The 18464-nt window shown below is 60.3% G+C and overlaps 1 protein-coding gene across 1 annotated transcript in view; it reads right to left on the bottom strand.

Annotated features, from left to right (window-relative positions):
- The window catches only part of AJAP1 (adherens junctions associated protein 1), a 48672-nt gene that overhangs the window by 15039 nt on the left and 15169 nt on the right, over positions 1-18464 (bottom strand). Inside the window, exons 2-3 of the mRNA XM_064470206.1 lie at positions 14879-15546; positions 1420-1507 (exon numbers count right to left, since the gene is read on the bottom strand). Coding sequence (XP_064326276.1) covers positions 1420-1507; positions 14879-15546 — 756 coding nt within the window. The remainder of the gene's footprint in view (positions 1-1419; positions 1508-14878; positions 15547-18464) is intronic.

The following is an 18464-nucleotide window of genomic DNA, read 5'->3' on the forward strand; positions in this document are numbered from 1 at the left end:
GGGGTGCTGCTTTCCTGCCTGGGCCGGGTCTGACTGCTGACTGTGCGCGCCGGCATCGGTTCTCCAGTGAATTCCCAATTTCACTTGTTGTAAAAAATTTCTATTCTAGGCTTATCACTGCATTTATTTTTCCCTTTTTGGCTTCAGCATTAGGTTACTTGAGCTGTTCTGCCAAGCTGTGGCCGGCCGGATCAATGGTATGTGCTGCTTATGACCACTATTAGAGGAAAACCCCAGAAGTGTTTGGAAAGCATTTTCCACGCTCTTTCGCTGAAATACTGCTACAGCTAGGGAAGTTACGCAAAGTAAATCCTGTCTGAGATACAAAACCGAGCACCACTGGCTCCACTCCCGATGCCTCCCCACGGGCCCGCTCCCAGCAAAGCAAACTTGTCTGCGGGGCGAGTAACTCGGCACTTCTGGCCAGCTGCAACGCTTCGGTAAAGCTCTGCCGAGATTAAAATGCCTCCATAGCCCCGCAAAAAGGTTTTCCTCTAATCCCGTGGAGCAGCCAGCTTCTTTATCACCCTGGTTTTCTAATTTCCCCCTGGGCGCAGGAATTGATCTGCTGCAGCACCTGCGGAGAGCTCGGGCGGGCAGGAGGCGGCCGGGCTGGAGGAGAGAACCGCCACCGCAGCTCTCCCGCCGGCCCAGAGCTGCAGCCGTATTGTTACACCGGCAACGCTGACCTCAAAGTAGGCCAGTTTCCTTGGGAAAATAGGTAAAGTCACGAGCGCCCGAAGCAAAAAGCTAACCTATTTTGCCATACGCCTAGCCATGCCGAGAGAATAAATGGGAGCAAATTAAGGTGGAGGAGTACATCAGCGCTCCGGGGGATGCGGCATGCTTCAAAGCGGCGGCATCCACGGGGCTCTGGAGGTGCCCGTCAGTCCCTGGAGTCGTAGGGAAGGTCAGAAAAAGCAATTGTTGCTTGCTGAGCCAGGCTGGTGTTTTAAGGAGCAGCAGCAAAGCCGCTCAAGCAAGGCGGCAGAGGAGATGCCACCCAGCGGGGCAGGGCCCGGCACCCTTGCAGGGACACCCGCTGCGGCTGAATGCACGACTCTGACCTCACCAGGTGGCATCACGTTGCAGCAAGGCAATGCCGGAGCGGCGATGAGCACGTGTCCCACGTGGGACTCGGCCACCCGACCCTGGCCACGTGCTGGCCCCCAAAGCCACCCACCGCGTGGTGAGAGGCAGGGGAGCTGCAGGGGCACAGATAAATCCAGGTGCTTCAACCTCCTTTGGAGGTTTCAGTATTTAAAAAAAAAAACATTTTCTCCTGCAATGCCTTCCTGAAGCCATCCTGGTGGACGCCACGGGCTTTAGCGCTCGCAGCTGGAAAGCCACCCCCGTCCCCACCCTGTCCCTGTCCCCGCGCCGCCCCCCCAAGCCGAACAGACCCAGGAGGCACCTTACCAATTTTTTAAGACAAGCGTTGTTATCAGAGCAGCTATGACCATGATGAGGGACACGGTAATAGTGATTATCTGATGAACCGCCAGACCTGCAGAGAAAAGAAACGAGAGGGTGGGAACGGGAGCCGAGGGGGATCCCGGACAGCGGCGAGCAAAGCCCCCCGCCGCGCACAGACACCCCCCGCCTCCTCCCGAGCCCCTCCCCGGCGCGGGGCCCTGCGCAGCCCCCGGCAGCAGCGACACAATCCTCTCTCCTGCCTTACATAAAATAATCTTTAAGCCAGGCTTCTCATTTCCTATCCTCTCAAGTATGTTCCTTGTCAGCCCGAATTAGGCACGAAGAACGGAAGAGATGTGAAGACGTATCCCCTCCGGGACGGAATGGGAAACTTGAGCGCAGCCTTGCAGTGGGTGCAGGATTAACCAGAGATAATAATTACTGCACTAACTGCTGCTCACTTAGAAGGTCGGATGGGCTCATTTTCTCCTAATTCACCTTACACAGGGTATAATTTTGGCTCGTGTATCATTCCTAATGAGCAGTTTGGAAACAAAAGCATCTCAATGTACAGTATGTTTGTGATTTTGTGCTGCTTTACAGTTGCAATTTCGTAATGAAATGATTTTCCTGGCTGCAGCCCAAGGATGTGCTATTTTTCACAAACAGATGTTGCAGCTCCTGATGGATGGTATTTTTAATAAATAAGTAAGCGTTAGCATGACAGGAAAACAAGCAGTTTTATATGTATATGTGTGCATCTGTGCAATACATGCGTAGCGCTCCCAGCTCGTGTGGGCGCAGGTGGCAAGGAAATGGCTGCTTCTTCCCACGCAAGAGCTCCAGGGCTCCCGGGGAGCTTCCCACGGGCAAGGACGGTTCCTGCGCAGGGGCCGTGGCTCAGCTGGAGCCGGGGGTGCCCACAGGGCTGCCCTGGCTGCAGACCCGGGAAGGAGGCGGGCAGGCGGCTGCCTGCCTGCCCGGCCGCGAGTCTCGGCAGTGAGCTGGCCGTAACACCTCCTCCAGCGCCGGCAGCCGTATGCACGCACACGTATGCACGCACATGCCTCCCTAGGCAAAAGCAGGGTGCACCAGGCGCGCCCCCTCCTCAGAGGGTGGAAAACCCTCCCGGGAAAGACACGTCGGGGCGGTGTGCCCCCGCCGCAGCCCCGAGTGCTGCTCTCCGCCGTGCAGAGCATCCCCACGGTCCCACGGGAATGTCGCCCAGGGCTCTCCCACGCTCCTGAGCGGCAGATTTGGGGCCATGCCGTGGCTCCCCAGATTTCTGCAAGGCACACCCTGCTCTCACGGCAGGCTTGTGCAAGGCTCTGAGCTGCAGCCCAAGCACCAGGCTGGGTAATTAGGCCAGATGAGATTTATCAGTGGTATTTTAAACCATAGATCACACTTGCTGCCCTGCTGCCTTCTCTTGAAGGACAAAAGTTTTGTCTCCCTTGGAGTTTGTTATCTTATCTCCCCATGCTCATCCCCGCACCCCGGGGGTTTTGGGTCCCTGCCCGTGCACCCACACCAGTGACAAAACTCATCAAGGTAGAAAAGCTGCTCGAGCTTAGCCTGACTCCCAGGGCAAAACTGCCACCTCCCAGGGTGCGCAGCGTTCGACGCCTCCTCGGCCCACGTGCCTCCAGAGAAGCCCTAAGCCCCCAGAAACACAATGGAAAATGCTTCTGGCCTTGGGAAGTGCAGGAGAAAAGCCAGGCAAGGCTGCCATGACCCAAGAGAGCTCCCGAGGGGAGATGGAAGCCGCTCCATGTGGGCTCATGCAGAGAGATAAGTCACCTTTTGAAGGCCGCCTCCAGCACGCAGCGCAGCAGCCTCCCAGCTCGCGGGAGCACAAGCGCACGTCACACCATGGCTCAAGGGGCCACCACGGTTTTCCTTAGCCCTGCCCATGGGCACGCAAGCCTCGGCACCACACCTCACCCCTGAGCATCCTTGCTCAGGATCCACCATCAGCTCGTCCTTGTTGGCCTTACCCACGCCACGCCACGAGGCCCGGGCTTCACCGCTGGCTGCCCCGGGAAGGAGGCGCGGATCCCCGCTTGGGATGAGGAGACCCCTAAAATCCCAGGTTTTGAGCAATGAGGCCAGCAGCAGCGACACCTTTTTAGGAAGCGCTGTGGACTTTGCTGCCAGGATGCACACCGGGCATAAATCAAATGCTCAGAAATGTGAGTCTTGACAGTTTAATATAATAAAACCAAGGTGACCTTTGGCGGGTCTGATCCACCAAAACACGCCCAGTGCCAAGCACTCGGGTGGCGATTGCTCAGGGGGAAGCTTCGCTCCCAGCCCCGGTGCTGGTGTGCCGGCAGCAGCCAGCAGCCGACACCAGGCTGCTGGGGAGGGACCTGCTCAGGAAGGACCGGTGCGAAGGGGAGGGATGGCCTCGCACCCGCCCCGGTGACCGCAAAGCTCTGGCGTCTGGTGGAGCAAAAGCACTTGCCTCCAAAATAAAAGCAGAAGGGTTTCTGGAAGGAAGCACGCAGCCGGCATCTTCTAGCGCTTATTCTGCTTTGCCAGCGGATACCCTATGGAGGAGACGAGGGAGAAGAGCTGGAGAAAAGAGCAGGGATCCTGACTGGGTTTAAGGACAGGACGTAGTCCAGAGCAGGAGGCGGCAAAGGGGCTTTCTAGAGGCAGGACCATGGCAAAATGACTTCCTGAAGGCCAATGCTTCCAAAATGCTGGCTCCTTGGATCCCAGCACAGTCCCAGTGCCACATCAGCAGAAGGCAAGAGCCCACCAAAACGCAGGGAGGTGCAAAATGCTGCAAACCCTGCGTGCTTTGGGGCTCTTCCTCTGCTCCCCAGGGCTGCAAGCCGCATGCTCCCTCTCCGGGGAGCCATCGGACGGACAGACGGATGGCTGCTCGCCAGCTCCCGCACCCTGGCGAAGCTGAGCACAGCGGGATGAGATGCGTCAGGGTTATTTTTCTCCCTCCACTCAAGCACCTATTTTGCAAATGACCCATTTCCTCCATTTACTCCCAATTACGCTTCAATTGGTTCCAACACGCTGTGACAAGGCTCCTCCGGAGGACGGCTGGCACGAGCAGCTGCCAGAACAAAGAGCGGGTCAGGGGAAGCGAGGGCTGGGGATGGTGGTGGCAGGGGATGGGGGGGACCCAGCACCCACGTCCTCCACACCAGCTCCAGCTCCGAGGGGTCCGACGCTGGGGAGCAGCCGATGGGCTTCGTGCCCTCAAGGAGGAGACCCGCCAGGGCTCCCGTTCATGGCTCTGCAGGCTGGGGGTGTTCCGAACCAAAAGCCAACACCCGTGGGGACATCGCTCCGGGTGGGCAGGATCGCTTGGGAGCCGCCTGCCGAGCCTGGAGCTGTGTGGGCTGCTGGAGCCGTCCTCCCCTCAGCCAGGGAGATCGGCCACCTCCCACGAGCGACTTGGGACCCAGAGCCAAATTATTTGCTCCTCAGCTGCTCTGCCTCCAGCTTTCATTTCCCGCGGGAATTCACAAGGAAAATGCCACAGCGCTTCCCACCTCCCGCCGGCACCCCACCGTCTGAAGGCGAGGCGCGGAGAAAGGCTTCTGGCCCCGAGCTTCGGGTCCCCGGAGGACGGTTGCGATGGGAGCCGTGTCCCGAGAGAGCCGAGGAGCGCAGCCAGCAGCTCCCAGCCCGCCCTGGTGCTTCGGTGCTCCCACGCGTGCCGGGTCAGGAGCAACGCCCACACCGGCAGCAGCCCGGCCGCGTCCTTCGCGGCAATCTTGGAGCAGCTCCCAGTGGGACGCTGCCGAAAAAGATAAAAGGAAAGACTCTAAAATTAAAATAAAAACAGCCCAGTGCCCGATTCCTTTGAAAACAGAAGCAGAGTCGGAAATGAGACCTTCTGCAAAGCCGGGAGCTGAGGCAGAGGCGGCAGGGACACGGGAGAACCTAACGATGCAATTAATCCTCGCACTTACATAATGGGAAACGCGCAGGCAGAACAGATTGCAGGTGGCTGAGCACTGGGAAGGATGGCAGCTCCTCGGAGCAGGACACATGGATTTTGAGAAGGGCTGGATAATTTTAGACTCCATCGCATACATAAGTTGCCATATGTACCGGCACAGAAGAAAGTTCCTTTGCATCGCATATTAATTCTGTGCTACAGCCCAGGGGGGATTTCAGGAGGACGGGAAATGTTTTTCCCAACAGCATTAACCAGGGCAGCGATGGGAAGAGGGAAAGGGAGTGGATGGGATGATCCCCTGGGAAGCCCTATAGCGATACCCACTGCAATAAAGACTAACAGGTCTTTATTCTTACTTTGCAAATGTATCAGATCCTTTCCTCCAGGCCTTCAAAGAAACATACAGAACTCTACAGAGCAAAATTGAACAGAAACATCCGATCTGCAAGAGAAGGTGTTAATGGATGGGGCATCCTGGGAGACGGGAACATCCCATAAGGGACACCACCCGGGGGGCGAGGCGAGATGAAAGAGAGGTGGCTGCAAAGAGCGAAGCAGTATTTCAAACGCGGCCCTAGGAGCCCAATCTGTCTGGAAGAAAGGGACCTGGAGGATAAAATCAATAGCTCATAAAGCAAAATTACCCTCCTCCTCCAGTGCAAGAGGCCTTCTGCCATGCATGTAACTCACAGTGAAAGCCTGCGCCCCCAGAACGCAGGGCAGGCTGCGGGAAAGGACCCAGAAGCAGGAATTATGGTGACTTGGTTTTGTTTGCTCACCTCTGTGGCTAACATTTCAAACGGCAAAGCTCTGATCCCAGGGAGGTACAGAACCCGGCGGTCATTTAATTACGTGTTAATAACCGGCGAAGAAACGAGCCGCAGGAAGGGCAGGAGCTGGTGCGCGGGATCGGGGAGGGATGCCCAGCGAGCTGCTGCCCCGTCCGGCGCCGGCAGCTGTGAACGCCTCATCTCTGCGAGCGGTTCCCTCTTACAAGGCTTTTACTAGGCAATTTGACGCAGTGACCATTTACCTCGAGGGTAATTACAGGAGAAGTATTTAATGGAATTGAAAGCGTGTCCAAACCCCTGCGCTTCTGCTAGTGCAGCAGAATTTAATGTGTCGCCTGCCAGGAGGGAAAGCTCTTCAAAGGTGCTCTTTGAACCCTTGGAAATGCTGAAGTATTGCTGGGTTTTTCCACTCTCACGCCATCCGAGCGCACTCTGCTCCCACAGGGGACTTCTCGCCCCCTCCGGCGGTGGGAGACCCAGCCTGGGCATCCCCGCGGGCAGCAGCCCCAGCCACGGCCGCTCGGGCAGCAGCCGTGCATCAACCTGCTTAATGCAACTCCAAATTCCCCATATCCTGGAGAAAAAAAACCAATCTTCTCAAAGCAAGCGAACACCAGGGTTTTTTTATATGTTATTTTAAAGACCATATATTTGCCACCGAGATGAAAGCGCTGAGTTTTGGCCTTTCTGGCCACCTTTTGAAACGGCTCCCGGACAGCTCTGCATCAACAGAATTAATTCCCTGAGAAATCTATTCGAGACTAATGTCTTGCTACTGCAGAAGTGCGCAATGGCAGCAAACAGGAGATATAAGCTCTTAATTAAAAACAAAGAGAACCTCTATCCCCCAAGGCCTTCATTTCAACAGCTCTGGTTAGGGAGACCATATTTTTCATTTTCCCAATAAAAACAGCTACGAGCCGCAACTCTTTGAAGACCCTCGTCAAGGCCTCTAAGCTGCATAAAATTAAAAAAGGAAAAAACAGCTCCTTTTCATTTTGCAGAGCATGATCTTGAGTTACCGTCAGCAGTAGAAAAACCACAGCTGCTCCGAATACCTGCTACCTCCCAGCCAGGAGGGCTGCAATGAAGCACCTTCCCGCACATGCGGATTGCTTCCTTGCTTCTTTCTCCCCGCTCTGCCTCAGCCTTCCCACAACTCCCAGTTTGAGTCAAAACGCCAGAAGAGGGTAAATCTCCTAAATAAGCCAGGGCTGGGGTCTGGCGGCACGTGGCAGGGACCAGGGAGGGCCCGTCTGGCATCGCAGGGTGGGCCAGAGACACGTCCTTGATTGCAGCAGGATTTCTATGTGCACGGTCAGGCTCTACCGCCTCTCCCTCTCGCTCCTCAATCAAAGCATCACACCTAGCCAAAGAGAGACCATCCCGAAGGGGCTCCCAGTAACGAGCGTTGAAAAGAAACTGGCTCCTGGGAGCAGCTGAAGATCTTATAGAAAGGGAAATGATGGAAACGCATACGGAATCGGTGCCGTGGCAATTGTTCCTCGCCCAAATCACCTTTCCAAGTAATTTCCATGGTGAGCACCACAGCCCACACAGAAGCCAACCACCGGTTATGCAGCATCCCCCGGCCTGACGGGCACAGCCGTACCTGCTGCCCGCAACAGCCGTACCAGCGAAGGATTCCTCACGGGTGGCTTGGCCACCATCCGCGGCGCCTGGCCTGGCTCCCCGCCTGCACCCCCGCAGGCAAAGTACAGCTGGAAGAGCCACGTGAGCCCGAAACGGGGAACAGCCGGGCTGACGGGCTCCAGAGCCTCCCCAGCCTGCAGCAGCTGAGCGTTGGGTACCACGGCTCTGGGGAGCGGAGCAGGCAACGGGAGGTGGCAGCCCCTGGAGAGCATCTGCTCCATGCCCATCAGTCAGGCACACGAGCCCGGCAGCTGGCTGGCTGCCTGCTCCGGACACTGTCCCCGGCTGCCTGCTCCGGGCACCGTCCCGGCTGCCTGCTCCGGACACCGTCCCGGCTGCCTGCTCCGGACACTGTCCCCGGCTGCCTGCTCAGGGCACCGTCCCCGGCTGCCTGCTCCGGGCACTGTCCCCGGCTGCCTGCTCCGGGCACTGTCCCCGGCTGCCTGCTCCGGACACTGTCCCCAGCTGCCTGCTCCGGGCACCGTCCCAGCTGCCTGCTCTGGGCACCGTCCCCGGCTGCCTGCTCCGGGCACCGTCCCCGGCTGCCTGCTCCGGACACTGTCCCCGGCTGCCTGCTCTGGGCACTGTCCCCGGCTGCCTGCTCTGGGCACTGTCCCCGGCTGCCTGCTCCGGGCACCGTCCCCGGCTGCCTGCTCCGGACACTGTCCCGGCTGCCTGCTCCGGACACTGTCCCCGGCTGCCTGCTCCGGACACTGTCCCCGGCTGCCTGCTCTGGGCACTGTCCCGGCTGCCTGCTCCGGGCACTGTCCCGGCTGCCTGCTCTGGGCACTGTCCCGGCTGCCTGCTCCGGACACTGTCCCCGGCTGCCTGCTCCGGACACTGTCCCCGGCTGCCTGCTCCGGGCACCGTCCCGGCTGCCTGCTCCGGACACCGTCCCGGCTGCCTGCTCTGGGCACTGTCCCCGGCTGCCTGCTCCGGGCACTGTCCCCGGCTGCCTGCTCCGGACACTGTCCCCAGCTGCCTGCTCCGGGCACCGTCCCAGCTGCCTGCTCCGGACACTGTCCCCGGCTGCCTGCTCTGGGCACCGTCCCCGGCTGCCTGCTCCGGGCACTGTCCCCGGCTGCCTGCTCCGGACACTGTCCCCGGCTGCCTGCTCCGGGCACTGTCCCTGGCTGCCTGCTCTGGGCACTGTCCCGGCTGCCTGCTCCGGGCACTGTCCCCGGCTGCCTGCTCCGGGCACTGTCCCGGCTGCCTGCTCCGGGCACCGTCCCGGCTGCCTGCTCCGGGCACTGTCCCCGGCTGCCTGCTCCGGGCACTGTCCCCGGCTGCCTGCTCCGGGCACTGTCCCGGCTGCGTGCTCCGGGCACTGTCCCAGCTGCCTGCTCTGGGCACTGTCCCGGCTGCCTGCTCCGGGCACTGTCCCGGCTGCGTGCTCCGGGCACTGTCCCAGCTGCCTGCTCCGGGCACTGTCCCGGCTGCGTGCTCCGGGCACTGTCCCAGCTGCCTGCTCCGGGCACTGTCCCAGCTGCCTGCTCTGGGCACTGTCCCGGCTGCCTGCTCCGGGCACTGTCCCGGCTGCCTGCTCCGGGCACTGTCCCCGGCTGCCTGCTCCGGACACTGTCCCCGGCTGCCTGCTCCGGGCACCGTCCCGGCTGCCTGCTCTGGGCACTGTCCCCGGCTGCCTGCTCCGGGCACTGTCCCCGGCTGCCTGCTCTGGGCACTGTCCCCGGCTGCCTGCTCCGGACACTGTCCCGGCTGCCTGCTCCGGGCACTGTCCCCGGCTGCCTGCTCCGGGCACCGTCCCCGGCTGCCTGCTCCGGGCACTGTCCCCGGCTGCCTGCTCCGGACACTGTCCCCGGCTGCCTGCTCTGGGCACTGTCCCCGGCTGCCTGCTCCGGACACTGTCCCGGCTGCCTGCTCCGGACACTGTCCCCGGCTGCCTGCTCCGGGCACTGTCCCTGGCTGCCTGCTCTGGGCACCGTCCCCGGCTGCCTGCTCAGGGCACCGTCCCCGGCTGCCTGCTCCGGGCACCGTCCCGGCTGCCTGCTCCGGGCACCGTCCCGGCTGCCTGCTCCGGGCACCGTCCCGGCTGCCTGCTCCGGGCACCGTCCCGGCTGCCTGCTCTGGGCACTGTCCCCGGCTGCCTGCTCCGGGCACTGTCCCGGCTGCCTGCTCTGGGCACCGTCCCGGCTGCCTGCTCCGGGCACTGTCCCCGGCTGCCTGCTCCGGGCACCGTCCCGGCTGCCTGCTCCGGGCACTGTCCCCGGCTGCCTGCTCCGGGCACCGTCCCGGCTGCCTGCTCTGGGCACTGTCCCCGGCTGCCTGCTCCGGGCACTGTCCCGGCTGCCTGCTCTGGGCACCGTCCCGGCTGCCTGCTCCGGGCACTGTCCCCGGCTGCCTGCTCCGGGCACCGTCCCGGCTGCCTGCTCTGGGCACCGTCCCGGCTGCCTGCTCCGGGCACCGTCCCGGCTGCCTGCTCTGGGCACCGTCCCGGCTGCCTGCTCCGGGCACCGTCCCGGCTGCCTGCTCTGGGCACCGTCCCGGCTGCCTGCTCCGGGCACCGTCCCGGCTGCCTGCTCTGGGCACTGTCCCCGGCTGCCTGCTCCGGGCACTGTCCCGGCTGCCTGCTCCGGACACTGTCCCGGCTGCCTGCTCCGGGCACTGTCCCGGCTGCCTGCTCCGGACTCTGTCCCGGCTGCCTGCTCCGGACACCGTCCCCGGCTGCCTGCTCTGGGCACTGTCCCCGGCTGCCTGCTCCGGGCACCGTCCCGGCTGCCTGCTCCGGACACTGTCCCGGCTGCCTGCTCCGGGCACCGTCCCCGCTGCCTGCTCCGGCCATCGCCCCGGCTGCCTTTGGCCGTGGGGACATGGGTGCTCTCTGGAAGGGCTCTCTCTGAAGTGGGGTCTTCTTGCAGGGCTTGGCATCCCATCCTCATCCCTGCCACGAGTCTCCTTTCTCTGTTCTTGCACACCATGGGATGCCTCTGCCTCCTCCTGAGCATCACCGAGAGGCTGGGGAAAACCAGCTGGACTCAAGAGGCATTACAGCTTCCCCAGCCATCAGAAAACCCATCTGATCTCCGAAAGCCTCATCTACCTGATAAAACCGCTTTCGGACAGAAAAATTCAATCATCAGGAGCGTTGTGGGGCCGTTCTGCTGCAATCACAGCCACAAATGGCCTTTCCCAGGGGGGATCACTCAGACTCTGCCGTAACGCGAACCCTACCGCTGTTTAATAGCTTGTAAGAAAAATAATTTACAAAAACCACGAGGGTTAGATACCGGGAAGGAGATACGGCAGGAGTCTTCGTGGCAAAGCTTGGTCCGGTGCAAAGCCGGTTCATCCACTGCCTGACCCGCTGTGCTGGGAAACCGCCTTGGGGCCGCTCCTCTTAACACCCCTCTCGCCTTCAAAGCAGAGTTTGTGCAGACAAAGCCCCTTGGTTTTCCACCTGGTAAATCAGGGCTATCAGCTCTGAAACCCGGCCCAGTGAGCATTAGTCATCCTGAAGTGAAAATGCAGCTCTTCAGCAAAAAAGACAAGGTTCCTGGAAACCTTCTGGTATTTTGGGTTGGACTGATGAAAGGAGAATATCCTGCTGCTGCTGCTGCTGCTGTGAAATATTCTTGCCAAGAACGAAGATCTTAGAGGCTTATGCTAAAGACACTGGGACTTATCTTCTCAGGTGTTACAGCAAATATCACCAAGCAATAAATATCTCTGAGAGCAGCAGAGGCGAGTTTCTGGCTCATTTAGACACATGTGGGTGAAGGCACACACGCACTCACAACATCTGCTAATCCCGGGGAGAAAGAGAGTCCCTTCTCCCTCGCCAGAGAGAGCTCAGCTTACGGCCACGCTCATTTCTTGCTTCGGCCATCATCCTCCATCCTTGAGGGAAACCACATTCTCGCGCAGCTGATGCACGGCCTCACAAAGGGTCCTTCGGGAACCTCCCGGGAACGGTGGCCGGCGGGTGCTGGCCCAGGAGATGCCATCCAGCCCCCTCGCCTCCTCTCCGGCCCCCGGCTGCAATGGCTCCCCACGCCTTTGCACGGCAGATCAAAGCGGAGGCTCCATCCCAACCGCCCAGGGTCTTCTTTTAAACACATTTTATCTTTAATTAATTCCTTTGAAGCCTTTTGCATCTGCTATCTCCTTGCATCCAGCGCCCCCTCTCCTGCACCCTCTTCTTGAAGGCAGGGTCATCTCCCAGTGGGGAAGCAAATGTCTCTTTATTATTATTTATTCCCGATGTGCTCCTGGCCAGCGGTGGGGAGGGAGCAGAGGGTGGGCTGGGACACGCCATGAGCTCGGCTCTGGCTGCTGGCACGACGGGTGCCCACGCCAGCACCCGCACAGCCCCGCACCTCCACCCAGGAGCACCCCCGGCCGGCAAACCTGGCCCCCAGCTCTGCCCTGGGGACGGGGGTGCCCCTCAGCACCGGCTCCTTCACGAGCACACTACCTGCAGAGCACGATGCCAAACTCTTTGCGTACCGGCCATTAAATCACCATTAAGAGCAGCAGACGGCACATAAAGTCTTCTGCCTTATAAAGCACTTAAAGGTTTAATTAAAGATGGCTTTATTCTAATAACACCGAAAGGAGACCCTGAGACAACCCAGTGAGCGCAATTCATGACAGGCCCTGATTCATTCTTCCCTTTTCTTGTTTTTTGGCTGGGCCTGTAGCACAGGAGGATGCTCCGCCTTGGCGGAGGAGCCCAGCCCGCTCCGAGAGCAGCCCCACAGCCTCCCCGGGAAAAGCTCCTTACAGCCCTCGCCTCTTGCAGCACGCTGGAACTTTAATTATTTCTCTCTTTCCATGCTCTACCGTAAAATGATTACGACAGCCCCCGAAAAAGGAAGCACGGTTTTGAAAAGCGTAAGCATAAACTACGCCTGGGTGAACATATTGCGTCCCCATCTGACTGCCATCAGCGCTCTGCCAGGCGCCGAGCCGGCAGAGGTGGCACCGGGACAAACACACCTGAGCTGTGGGTTACCCAAAACAACCCCCGGCACGGCGGCACCCACCGCACCGGAGCCGCGCGGACCAGCCTCTCCCTTCTTTCCGGACAGGACGAGTAACCACTCATCTGCCTTTTCTCCTACCTACAAGCAGAGTATTCCTTATGCCAGGGGAATTTTTTTAAGCTTGTTTTTGCAGCTAGTGAGTCACAGAGACATTGTTTCTCGCTTTTTTTCTCTCACTTCTTCAGCAAGAAGGAGCAGGGTGAGAAGATCTCATGGAGCAGGATAGCTTTAACAGCTCATCTAAGCGAGCGCTGCTGCCTTTGCTGAAGCGCCCCCACCCCGCGCCCCCTCAAGGACCCCCACGGTCCCCCAGCATCACCAGGCGCCCAGTAGCAAGTCCCTTTCCAGCAACGCGCAGAGGGCAGCAAGGGGACGGCGCAGGAGGGACACGGGGGGATGCAGCACCTTCATCAGCACCCGATCCGACGGGAACATGGGTCTGCTCGGCCGTGGGAGCCCTGGGGTGGCCCCAGCCCCCTTGGGTGCTGCAAGCAGGACCACCCCGACCCCTGGGGCTGCTGCCAGAGAAAGCTGAGGGACCACAAGTTGTGAGAGCAGCATCCCACCCCACGCACCCACCCAGGGCTCCTACCGCGACGCGCAGCGCCTTACGGGATGGCAGGACAGAGATTTTCAATGCTCACTGAGGCAAATAAAAAGTACAGACGAGTTACCTAATCCTAATTTGTAGCCATATGTTTTTCCCAGCAGAGAACAAACACTTCCAGCCGCTAAAGCTTATATAACAGAGAGGAGCTGGGCTTGAAAAATGCACGGCCTTGCACAGGCACGCTGCCAGCGATAGCACGGCCGGTGCTTTGAGACGGCGTTGGCCGCTGGCTCCCGAAACGCGCGTCCCGAGGTGCCGCAGGGGCTCGGCGCTCCCTGCCGGGGCCTCTCCTGGGCGCTCAGCACCAGCACTGGCAGGAAAAGCAGAGCCAGAGCTCAGGCGCTTTTCAATTTAGGGTGGATGGGCTGAGATCAAAAAAGGTCCTTTAGCCCCGGGAAGGAGTTTATCGCATTCACCACTCGGTGAAAAGAAGTTAATTAGCAAAAACTCCGATGCTGCAAAGGCCCCTAATGAGAGCTAAGAGCCGGCAGATTAAAGCAGCCGCCCCCCGGGAGGCTGCCGGGAACGCGGAGACTCGGGGCTGCGGCTCTCCGCCGATCTGCCGGCCGGGGAAGGCGGCAGTGGCGGCAGCGCACCGGCAGGCACGCGGCAGCACCGGCAGCTCGTCCTCGCCTAAACGAGGCAGCCCACCCCGTTAAGCCACAGCACGTGCCCGGGGCCATCCCCGCAGCCGGCAGCCAGCCCACCGGAGCCCGTGCACCCCGACCCGACGATGCCACCGAGGCCGGAGGCACCAGCCAGACCTCAGCCTGGCGACGTAAGGCTGAAGATCTCATCGAGCAGCGAGCAGCTCTCGCCAGCAGGCGTTATTGATGTACCCTCGCTAATTTATCCAGCCAATTCCAGTGATTTTTCAAAAGGTGTGTAGGTTGGGAGGTTTTTTGGCCGCTGTAAATACCTCCTTTAAGTCAGGAACAACGTTACGGTTGCCTTGTCTCTTCCTGCCAAGCAGGGCAGCCTAGATAAATTAACTGAGATTAAGATTGGGCCATAAAATTCTTTTTCGATTCGACTAGAAAATCACTGTGGGTTAAAGGCAGTCGATGCACAGTGAATAAATTCTGTAAACTAAACAACGGTATCCCACAGTTTAATACTGGCAATAACAAATATAATTTGAAATAAATGGGAAGCAGCTTTCCCATCCATGTCCACGCAGCAGATAGCGCTGGGGGAACGCATCGCCGTGCCCAAGCGCGGCGCTAAATACGATTATGGGAGATGGGCCGTGGATGGGCACCGCTAATGGGAAAAACACAGCACGCTGCTGGAAAGCGCCTCCGATAAAAGCGATGAATCAGAGCTGCCGTTTGCCTCCCGAGCGCTCTTGTTTAACATCACGCACTTATCTCTGTCCTGGGTGATGCTGCTGCCAGGAAAGCTCATGCCGCAGCGACCCCCCTGCCCCGGGACACCCCAGCCTTCCCAGTTCACCCCTGGCAGACCCTACCTGTGCTGTCTCCCAGCCCGCGGGGCGGGCGAGCATCCTTGCCGCTGCTGCTGTGGCCGGCGGCCGGCTCAGCGGTGCTGGTGCGGCCGGGGCTGCTGCGGGGCACGTCCCCGCCAGGCGCGGGAGCCGGGGTGCTGGGGGGTGCGCGAGGCGGCGTGGCGGCGGCGGTGGCGGCGGCGGTGGTGGTGGTGGTGGTGGTCGCGGCGGCGGTGGTGACGGTGGTGGTGGCGAAGGCGCCGGGCAGCGTGCTGCTCTCCAGGGAGTCCTCCTCGCCCGTGGGGCCCCAGACGATGACCTCGGGCAACGCCGTGGGCCGCCCGTCCCGTGGGGCGAAGCCGCGGCCGCGCAGGTGCCGCCGGCCCCTCCGGGAGCGGGGCCGGCGCAGGGGGCGGCCGGTGGGCAGCGGGGTGGCAGGGGGCGGCCGGCGGGAGCGGGGTCTCTGCGGGGAGGGCACAGGGCCGCAGGTCCAGGCGGGGCCAGGGTGCCGCAGCTCCTCCCCGCTCCCCGCACCCCACAGTGAGCCGCGGGACAGTCTGTGCCGGAGCGCCGGCCGTGGCGAGAGCCTCCCCCCGGCGCTGCTGGCTGGGGGCTGGCAGCTGGCGAGGTCCATGGCTAGGTGGAACATGGCTATTAAAATCCAAGCATGGCTTCCGAGCGGGCAACTTGACCTGCGGAGAGACAGCGACTGTGTTAGAAATGCCGGGAAGGAACCCAGCGCTCCCTCCTGCATGGCTCCCCAAGCCCAGCCACCCAAAACACCCCCGGCAGCGCGGTGCCACCATCCTGCCCCGGTGCTCCAGCCAGCACCCCCTGAAAGAGCATCGCGGGGCACCCTGCGCCTCCTCCCCACCCTCCCCCTGTGAAACCCACCACCGCGAACTCAGCAGATCAAGGAGCCCCATCTGAAAATGCACCTTTGCTGCTTTTCAATGGTTCTGTGAATGACTTAAGGATGGGTTTTACCACAAAATGCCCTGAGGAAGCGGCCGGCGTCTGCGTTGCCCAAACTAAGTCATTTTAGATGAATTATCTAAAGCAGATGGCACAAGCGGAGCACCAGCAGCGAGAGCCTTTGCTCCGGGGTCTCTACATCGCAGGGGTATGGGGGAGCCCGGCCCCCGCTCCCTGGCTCTCCAAGCCAAGGTACACGAGCGAGCCCGCGGAGGGCGGCGGTACGATCCCTCAATGAGCTGAAGCAGAAGAGTACCCGCACTCTCGCACCTGCACCTGTAACCCATCTCCTACGGAGGGGGGTCGCCCGCGCCACAGCAGGAGCGTCCCCTCCTGCAGAGCACAGCACCCAGCGCTGAACGCAACCCCGCGGCACCAGGACTTGCCGGGCATTTCCTCAGCGAAGCCCCTGAGCTGGCAGGGAAGGACGAGCGGCCCCTTTCACGGCTCTCTCTTTCACAGAATAGCTGGAAATCGCGCGGAACTGTCAGCAGGCTCATTATTCAAAATTTTGCTTTGATGTAACGTGCCACCATCAGGTCAGGTCACGTCAAAGCCCTCTCCCTTCCTCAGCGGCATCGCACCTTCCCCTAAGACGCTACCCCACGTGAAGCGTGGCGTTTTATGGTAAGAAAACGCCTGACATGAATTTTTCTTGTTTTATTGGTTTTTTCCAGAAAAAAAAAAATCATTAGGCCAAAGCCCAAAAATCTTTACTCCATTTTATTCAGCTTTTACACAAGAAAGACTTTTGTTGAACTCAGCAGGAGTTAATGAGAGCTTTATGTGGCTAAATAGACTAATCCTCCACAGCGCTGCGCCCGGTAAAGTCCTTGGTAGCACTACAGAATGTGCATCTGGTTGACAGAAGCATTTGTACACTCCCTCCGTGCGTGAGCAAATGAAGCTAAAGGAGCTGACCTGGATACTCTCAGGCACAGTCTTTTTCTGCTCAGAGGATCTCTCCTTTCTTTTTTTTTTTCCTAATTGGGTATTTTTTCAAAGCGTAACAGCATTTATTTTGGGGAGGAATAAGGCGACGCAGGGAAAGAGCGCAGAAGGAGAAAGGGAAGAGCCAGAAACAGACAACATAAACCAAAATAGTTCAGGCTGGGGGAGGAAGGATTTCAAGGCTTCAGAAAAACCAAACCACCCAAAACATGATGTTGGTGGGGTTTTTTTTAGCGGCCAGCAGAGTGGTGGCAGTGCCGTGGGGGCAGCACGCAGCGCATCCCCCACGTGCCGTGCATCAGCGGTGCCACAGGCAGCACCCGTCTCCGCCGGTGAGGAGTCAGGAGCTCGGGCTTCCAGCAAGAGCATTAAACACAGACTCACCTTGGCAATGCTCATATTCACTCCAGCAGCACGTCAGGCTCCATTGCAGCCTCTGCCTAACTCCCTAATGCCATCTGAAACATCTCTTTGCAAGGAAGGAGAGGTGCCGGGCACCTCCCCGGCGCCGCGCTCGCCCTGGGTACCACCTCTCGCACCACCCGTGCACGCACCCAAAACCCCTCCCTGCCCGCCCGGCTCTCCGCGAGGGAACAGCGCACGAGGCACTTTCACTAACAGCTGCTGAACGAGGCGAGGGATGTGCCCAGCCCAAACTTGGTGCTTGCTAAATCCCAGCTGCTCTGTGGAAGCTTCTGAAAGACAAAATGCCAGTCCTCAGTACTCGGGATCGGCAACTCGCAGGAAAATCAGATATTTCCCCTCTTGCCGCTCCCTCCTGCTTGCTCACGACATTCTCAAGCTGCAGCAACAGCAGCCCTGAGCTCACGGGGGTTTGCTCCGTGTGGGACCCGCCCGAGCATCGCTGCCTCGCTCCCCTGCAGCGCTGGGCTGATACGGAGGAAGACGCAACGCGCAACCCCCGGCCCCACGCCAGCCCGCCAGCAACGCTGCGCCCAAGCGCGGCCGGGCGACACGCACAGGCAGGGGCGTCCCTCGCTCCTCCATCGCTCTCCAGGCCAGAGCCTCTGGTGATGGGGAGGGACGTGGTGGGCGACAGCCACGGCTCAGTACGGGGCAGCACCCTGTCCTGCCCCAAGAACACTGTGGGTCACCCTCCCACCTGCGTCCCTTTGAGTGATGCCAGCCAAGGGACTGTCACCCAAGGAGCATCCTCCCGGCCACCCCGCTGGCTGGCACGGCCCCAGGAGGTGGCTTTTGGGACGGGAGCAGCGAGGCCGGTTACCTCGGAGGAATTTTGCACGGCATGCAATCTTTTGAGGGCTTTGCAACAACAGATAAGAGCAAGTGTCCTTCAGAATAAATAGCAGCGTGTAGGAGTTGCCGTTGTCTAGGCAACGCAGCGCGATGTGCTCGGCGGCGGGGATGCGGCAGCGCGTGGTGGGGCCGGCGGAAGCCAGGGACCCTGGGCTCTGCCACAAGGCCACCCTTCCCTCCCCCTGACACCCCTCCTGCTCCCCCAGCCCCACTTGAGCCCCCTGCCATAGCCGGCAGTGGGAGAGACGCGTCCCCAAGGGCAGCGCAGGGAGCAGGGACGCGTCCAGCCCGCAGGTCCTGCCACCTGGCATTTGCCCCAGAAAAACTCAGGCTGTCCCAGAAAAGCCCGCTGCTCCCGACACGCCGCCCCCGGGGAGTCCCCGTGCCTCTGCCCCCCCTCGCCACA

Source organism: Phalacrocorax carbo, chromosome 20, assembly GCF_963921805.1.
Source record: "Phalacrocorax carbo chromosome 20, bPhaCar2.1, whole genome shotgun sequence".
NCBI classification, from domain to species: Eukaryota; Metazoa; Chordata; class Aves; order Suliformes; family Phalacrocoracidae; genus Phalacrocorax; species Phalacrocorax carbo.